The sequence below is a fragment of the Adiantum capillus-veneris genome, chromosome 25 (assembly GCF_014529385.1).
Source record: "Adiantum capillus-veneris isolate H3 chromosome 25, ASM1452938v2, whole genome shotgun sequence".
Lineage (NCBI taxonomy): Eukaryota > Viridiplantae > Streptophyta > Polypodiopsida > Polypodiales > Pteridaceae > Adiantum > Adiantum capillus-veneris.
This window is the reverse complement of record NC_140955.1, coordinates 71,454,177-71,462,554: the sequence shown is the minus strand read 5'-3', so window position 1 is coordinate 71,462,554 and position 8,378 is coordinate 71,454,177. Positions and strand designations below refer to the sequence as shown.

The 8,378-nt window shown below is 40.1% G+C and overlaps 1 protein-coding gene across 1 annotated transcript in view; it reads left to right on the top strand.

The window, feature by feature from the left end:
• The window catches only part of LOC147425083 (uncharacterized), a 724-nt gene extending 322 nt beyond the window's left edge, over nt 1–402 (top strand). The window contains exons 2-3 of the mRNA XM_086500714.1: nt 1–26; nt 145–402. The exon at nt 1–26 is cut by the window's left edge and continues 166 nt beyond it. Of these exons, the coding sequence (XP_086356840.1) occupies nt 1–26; nt 145–224 (106 nt within the window). The 3' untranslated portion in view covers nt 225–402. The remainder of the gene's footprint in view (nt 27–144) is intronic.
• Nucleotides 403–8,378: the final 7,976 nt, after the last annotated feature.

Genomic DNA, 8,378 nt, shown 5'->3' with positions numbered 1-8,378 from the left:
CATCTTTTGCACCCACAGAAAGATGGGTGAGTCCCTTGCTCAAAAATGCTGGATTATCATTTGCTTTTTAGTGTGGAGTGGAGAGTGTTGCAATATGCCTTCCATCACCAATCTGATGAGGCACTTTTTCTTGCCGAACTGTAGATGAGTATTTACGGTCACCTATTATGAATTGGAAGGATGGAGGCAAGAACACTATGTTTACTATCACCGGGCTCGTCTGAACCCAACCTAAGAAAGAACCAAAGAAGGCCATGAACAACCTTTTTTGTAATATCCGAATTTACTATAACCCTACTAACCTCTCCCACATTCTTGGAATACATGCAATTATAAATTAAATTAGTGGTTACTGTTGGAAGTTATGCCTAGTCATTTTTTGCTCAAAATGTGTATATACACACATTCTTTTTTCTAATTTCATAATAATTTCTTCTTCAATGTTTTTATTTTGCCAAACTCACAATTGGTGGATGTATTATATTATTCTAAAAAAATGTAAAAAGTACCCTCAAGCTCGTGTCAAGCCTTGAGGGATCTTGCGATACACCAAAGAGCTCCATGCCCGTAGAGAAAGGGGGCCCACAATCCATACACTCATAAACGCAAGTCAATCATTGCAGCACCAATTTCCCTATTCCACTCCTTAGAGTTCTTTTGGTTTAGAATGGTGGCGACAATCGCTTCCCTTCTTTCTTGTATAATCTTGATGAATCTAGCTGTTTCCAGGGTGTTCTCAAAGACTTGACAATTCTTGGCCTTCCATCCTTGCTTTAAGTAACATAATTGCGAGATCAAATGGCTCGACCCCATGAAGATGTTTACATGAAAGGTGCTTTGGAGATCCATCCCAAATGGGAATAAGATTTGTGTTAGAGGGATTGACACTAGCACTTTCTCTAGTTGCATAATAGCTTTTGATGATCCCCTACGTTTGTTCAAACACTACTGTGCCATGTGGAGTCTAGCTACAAAAATCTCCAAATGGATGCAAAAGACTTGGAATATTATCTTCTATACAAACGACTTGATCATGAGAGGGAATGGATTGCAAAATCAAGCCATTTTGGTTTGCACCCATATCACTAAATACTGATATCTAAAACAAATATGGAAAGCCAAGAACCTTTGTGTCCTCAAGGGGAAATATATTGTGGCCCAATTACATGATATTGTAAGTGAAAGCACTAAGCTCATGTATGTTGTAGGTTCAAAGATCGGGTAGCCGATAATGCCAAAGAATGAAAACATGCACTTAGTTGCATCAACATCTTACGTGGTGACACCTATTAGCTCTTTGTCGATATCCTAGTGCATATTTGTACAAACTCCCTTTTGGAAATAATGCCCGCTCAAGGCACATGTAGTGCTTGAGGTTGATTGTATACTCTTTTTTGAGTCAATATAGTATCTCTACTCACAATTGCGAGTATTGGAAAAAAAGAAAGATGTTGATGCAACTATGCAAAAATGAACATAGTTATAAAAAGCCTTGTATAGTTGCATATAAGTCAAGTAGTTGGTGCCCGTGACTATGCATGAGGCACAATTATTTCAAAAAGTAATTGATCACTATGCATCCAGTGACCAAGGGTTACCTCAAAGGGACTATTTTCTTTTTTAAGTTTAGTGATCACTAAGTCAAGTAGTTGGCACGAGGCACAATTATTTCAAAAAGTAATTGATCACTATGCAACTATGCATCCAGTGACCAAGGGTTACCTCAAAGGGACTATTTTCTTTTTTAAGTTTAGTGATCACTTTTTGGCGTGCTGAAAGAAAGGCCTTACTATTGGGCTAGGTTGGGCGTACTTTGACGGATGGCATCCATGTGGATGATCAGGGTTTAGAGCACCTTTTAGAGCCTTTAATATGGTGCGACACGATATGTGGACAGTATGGAGAACCTGCGATTCGTGAGAGAGCACGAAATGTGGGCAAGTCGGTGCTGAGGTCTTCAATACTTAGTGAGGGGTCAGTGGTGATGTGCCGCGAGCATTAAGAGCGTGAATCGGTGATGGCGATGCCGCTTGTTGAGGTGTGTAGTGAGAAGGTGGGCGGGTTTCAAAATTTTAAGTTATTGAGCTGTGCGACACTGTGGAGAAGGCGGACTGAGACTTACACACACACGTGCACACACACAATAATACAGTAGGAATGACGAAGAGCGAATTTCTCTTTGTGTGTGTGTGCCCGTGCACCCTTGCTATACTGCGCGTGCCAATTTGTGTGTGCAGTGGTCTGTGTTATTGGTTAATCATGTGCACCTCACGTGTTCCATCCTGTACGAGCTCATTAATAGACTTGGTTGAAATTGTTGCAGGTCATGAATACTTTGTGTAGATCGCTTGAGTGCCCACCATGAATACATTTCCAGAATGCCCATCATCCTTGGCCTTCTGACCTTTCAATTTGAAGGAGTGAATTAGCGAGGAGCATAGCAAATTCGAATCAGCATAAAATGTTAGCTGCAATATGTTCTGCTTGTATAGATCATTGTTATCAATCTCTTCTTTTGTGACTATTGTTGATGTAGCACCTTCTCTGACTTGAATGAACTTTAACACCACTTATCTTTTTCTCCAAGTTGTGTCTTTTTCTCCAAGTTGTGTTTGTTTTGTGCACAACATTTGCACTATTTCAGGGCAATGATAGGTAATTGCTGTTTTCCTTTGCTTAAATTAACCCAAAGCCTGGTTTTCCATTATGCAGGCCACCGTGAATTATCACCTTGTTAGTTTATGATGGTTTCACATCAAGCGTGAGGACTCACAAGTCATGCAAAAATTATATAACAAACTCAATTACAATTGTTGGCCCCCTATTTCTTTGAAGAGCCTCCTTCCCTTGAGGCTTGCTTGAACACATCATTTTCATCTTCATGTGCATCTATACTCTTTATAATTTCTTTGAAGAGCCTCCTTCCCTTGAAGCTTGAGGTTTGAATACATCATTTTCACTTCATGTGCATCTATGCTCTTTATAATGAAGCTTAAAGTTTTCAAGGAAGGAGAGGCATCCATGTGCCACTCCCTTGTTCATTTCAAAAAACACCTTGCAAAACATCTAATTTAAAATACAAATGTAAAGAGTAAGATTGTACTAAAGTCATCCTTTGCAAATGTAACCACTTTAAAATACAAATGTAAAGAGTAAGATTGTACTAAAGTCATCCTTTGCAAATGTAACCACTGACAAGCCTTTTCAAATGTAAAGTCCAAAGACTTTCTATTCTTCATAAAATTTTCAAATGTAAAGTCCAAAGACTTTTTATTCTTCATAAAATAAATGTTGAAGTTGGATTGCACATAACAAAAAGGGAAACTTGCTTTAGTGGGGGTTTTGTTACTTAGTGGGGGTTTTGTTACTTAATGCGAATTGACGTTTTGAAGATATAACAAAAAAGAAGATTTTAGTAATATTCTTTTGTTTAATGGAAATGTAAATTTTGAAGATATATTTGGCTTTATCTTTTCAAGGGGTTTTTTTCAAAACCAATATTGATATGTTTCAAAAAAAATTGGAAGTGTATTTCTTTAAAGAGCTCGAGAAAAAGAAAAAAGCTCGTCTAACGCCCACTTGGGGATGTCTCACTTTGAGGACATGCATGACATGCAAATGCAGAGGTCGTTATCCACATTATTGACCATGAGTGAATGAGAGAGAGACAAAGAGAGAGAGAGAGAGAGAGAGAGAGAGACAGAGAGAGAGAGAGAGAGATCATTACATTGCCTGTGTGCATACACATATACATTTATGAGGGGGAGAGAGGAAAGAAAGATTTTACCATTGAGCTCACACACTTTTGAAATTTTCAAGATATTATTTTTTGGCATTAGTGTATTTTTAAAAGGATAGCTAAAGTTTTTCACTGGTCAGAAACGAATTAAATGCCCAACAAAGACCAACCCTCACATTAACACCTTAAATCGATAAAGAGATTTCCCAGTTGATGGATCTTTTATCAATTCTTGGATATTTTATTCTGTTTATTTTTAAGAGTTAACATGTGGGTCATGCTTAAAAATTTATAAATTTCTTAAATTTTGGCAGGCAAGGGTGTCAATCTAAAATCAACGAGAGAGAACACCCAAAATGGATAGAGAGATTTCCCACTTGATGAACTTTTTACCAATTCTTGGATATTTTATTCTTTTTAGTTTTAAGAGTTAACATGTGGGCCATGCTTAAAAATCTATAAATTCCTTAAATTTTGGCAGAGAAGGGTGCCAATCTAAAATCAACGAGAGAGAGAGAGAGAGAGAGAGAGAGAGAGAGAGAGAGAGAGAGAGAGAGAGAGAGGAGAGGGGGGGGGGGGGGGGGGGGGGGAGGGGGAGAGACAATTTTTTAGTGCCGTATTTAATGTGTTGAAATGCAAAGTCCAATAAATGATGCAGGAGGAGAGAGGAATGTTGAGATGTCGAGCTCTACACCTTGAGCTGGCATCCACTACAGGTCTTGGCCGCTTACGGAATTTACTCACTAGCGCGTTAGGTGACCGACACGGAGGATCTCTGCCAGTGATTCTACAGCTGGACTACACTTATAGTGCCAGCCTAGTACGCTTCTAGCGAGTTCACACTTAGTGACCGCATGTACATATGTGCTACTTTTCAGCTTTAGCACTTAGTCATTTTGTACTCTCTTTTCTGTGAAGAAGAAGAAGAAGCTTTCCATCTCTGTGTGCTTTGTACTTGTCTTGTGTAGCTCTCTTGCATCCTCATTCTTTAAAAGGAAGACATAAAAAAATGTTCGCATGTAGGAACAATCTAAAGTGACTTTAAAAGTTATAAGACAAGTCTTTAACAAAAGTAAATATCTATGGGGAGGAGGAGAGAGAGAGAGAGAGAGAGAGAGAGAGAGAGAGAAGAAGAAGAAAATTTTTAATGCTATCGGAACAATCCCAAAAGATATATCTCACAACATGAGTAAGAGTAAAGTTATTTTTGTTTCATCCTCTTGCTCTCTCTCTCTCTCTCTCTCTCTCTCTCTCTCTCTCTCTCTCTCTCTCACACACACACACACACACACACACACACACACTCACTCACACACACATACACACACGCATGTACACACATGTCTTAATAAAAGGAGAATTTGAAATTTTGTAAGAACATCCAATGAGATCTCAAAGATTTATCCGATGGTAGAGAGAGAGAGAGAGAGAGAGAGAGAGAGGTAGACCAGTCATAACCATCTATACTTTTCTTTTCAAAAATTGAGAAAAAGCCATCTATACTTTTCTTTTCAAAAATTGAGAAAAAGGAGTTCGCTTCTCCTTTTTAAATGTCCACCTGAGATTGTCACTTCAAATAGAGGGTTTGTGGGAGGGGGGGGGGGGGGGGACGAGGGAAGCATAGAAACTTTGAATTTCATAGTTAGTGTATTGGAACAATAGAAAGATGCCAGACCTATGTGACAAATCTTTCCTTCAAGCATATGTGTGTGTGTGCGTACGCGCACCAAACCATATACCAAACAACCAAAAACACGCATGTGCTCAATAGAAGGCTTTCTATCATGCCATGCTTCATATGGAGTAATAGACTACAAAGATTTCGTAGGACACATGTTTAGTACATAAGTGGTACACATGATGGCCTCAAGCCAAAAAGAATGCAACAAAGCTTGACTTTTGACCATACATCATGCCATTTCTGTTAATGACCTTTTTCTCCTCTCAGCAACACCATTTTGCTGAGGTGTATAAGGCACTGTACATTGGTGTTTTAACCCACGACTAGCCAGAAATGCATTGAATTCATGAGACATATACTCCTCCCCTCAATAGGAATGGAGGGTGTCCATAGTACATTTCGAGACCTTTCCAGCCATAGCCAGAAATAGTTTGAAGCACATAAAAACTTCGGCCTTTGCTTTAAGAGGAAATATCCATGCATGCCTGGAGTAATCATCAATGAAAGTCACGAAGTAAAGGTAATTGCCCAAGGACGGAGTTTGCATGGGCCCACAAACATCACTATGCACAAGTTGCAATCTACATGTGGCCCAAACTGAACCATCCTTTGGAAACTTAGAACGCTTCATCTTACCCAAAATACAACCTTCACAAACACATTTGACAGGTGCTTCAAGAGGCAGCAAAGAAGCAACCATATGAGATTTCTGCAAACGCAGCAAACTGGAAAAATCCAGATGACCAAAACGTGCATACCAAAGTTTTTCATCTGAAATAGCCCTTGAATCTGCAATAGCATTTGCAAAATTTTGTCCACACTTGTCATACAAAGTGAGCTTATACAGCCCACGACACAAAAGGCCAGATGCAACAATTTCATCAACGAAACTGAGATCATGAACTGTACATCTGTCATCCACAAATTTGACTACAAGTCCAAGTCTAGCAAGTGCAGATAGAGACAAGAGATTCTTCTTGATCCCAGGTACATAAAGTGCATCAACAAGTGTGAAAGAACTCCCATTTGCAGTAGTAAGCACAATCTTTCCAACTCCCTGAACCGGATAAGAGACATTGTTGGCACAAGTGACTGAATTCCCATGAGGGACAAACTCGAGAGAGGTGAACAATTCATGATGTGAGGTAATGTACCTTGTAGCACCACTGTCAAAATACCACACATGTGAATATGCAGCAACTGACAAGCATGCATCATGGACAGCAGGATTGTAAGTGCACTCTGCGCTAAAAGCCCAGTATGCATCAACATTAGCAACACAGACTCCTTTTACAGAAGACTCAACAATGGATGCATTTTGTACTGGAATCAGCATTTGTAGTGGAACCACGCTCTTTCTTCTTAGCCTCTTTGACCTTCAACTTAGGACACGACTTGATCGAGTGATCATTACTTTATAATAATGGCAGTGCATTTTCTTTTTGCCCTTATCACCAGAATTTCCAGACGAATTGCCGCCAGGAGAAGCATTAGGAACTGAATTTTTTCCACTCGCAACAGAACAATAAGAAGTGGTTGTATTGCTATTACCACCCTTTCTCTGAGAAGCAATAAAAGCCTGTTCAATTGCACGCTACCTAGTCCTATTTTTTCTAGAAAGTGACTCTTGCAACAGCAATGTGCATAATGCATCAAACTTGACAACTTCATGAATTCCTTGGGTCATAAGTCCCCAAGTACTAGCAAAAGTCTGGTAAAAATCTCGTAAGGCATCAAGAACAGTCTGCACACGGAAACTATCTGAAATGACTTCATCTGCAAAAATAAGTTGCTCATTGATATCCTTGACACTAGCAAGGAAAGTGTCCATATCATCTTCCTCATGCGTAATCTTTGACTCTAGCTCTTTACGAAGCAAAGCAATTTTAGCCTCATTACGACTTGCATAAAGACCATCCAAAATATCCCAAGCCTGTTTTGCAGATTTTGCTGAAAGGATGTGAGGAACAATGGTGCACTTCACAGACAACGCAATCAATGCATGAGCTTGCGCATCCTTTACATCCCAACGAGCTTGTTATACCGTAGGAAAAACAACTCTAATAGCAGCAATCCTTGTAGCAAGACCTCCAACATCCTCAACATCGCCTACATCCTCAGAACCAGGACGTACATCAATTCCCTGCACAATATTCCAGATGCCCTTTGACACAAGAACGTGTTGCATCCTATAAGCCCACATAGGGTAATTTTCCCCATCCAACCTGTCCTCAGCAGACAGCAAACATCTTGAAGACATCTGTGTTGTTGGTAGCCATGGTAAATGTTGCACCTGATGTGAAAACTACCCAAAAATAGGAGAAATGGAGTAGGAACAACACGTGCTATATAGCACAAACCGTAGAATACTGTAAGGCACCTGTTATGCAAGAATCGGCACTGACAGAAGTTCTGCACAAAATGACGAAATTGCCTGTGGAGACTTGCCTGTAGTGGAAACAGGGGCCGAAATGATCCCGGATCAGAACTGAGACCTGCCTCTGCAGACCTCCCTGTAGTGGAAAAGGAGGCCCGAAATGAGACGTGTGAATGCTCGCCAAACCTCACTGTAATTGGAGGAAGTGAGCAGGCGTGTGCTGGAGAAGCTAGCGACTAAGCCCGAGAGGACGTAACCTGGTCTGATACGAATTGTTGGAATTAGGGTTGTAGAGAAATGCACACAGCTTGGAGAAGACGAAGGAAGCTCAAGGCACACAATAGAGAGTGTGTTACTTAGTGTGCAATGGAAAGATAGATCGCTCTAGAGTGATGGGCGTATATACAATGCTCACGGGAAAAAATCTCCTAAAGAGGGAAAAATGCCCCAGCGGTCCTAGTGTGTTCATACACATCACTACCACATGTATATGGTAACAGAAGTTGGAAGAGAAGATAGCCCTATGAGAATAGAGGCATTGTTTCCTTGGTCGCAACAATGCGCGGGTCACATACTAGTAT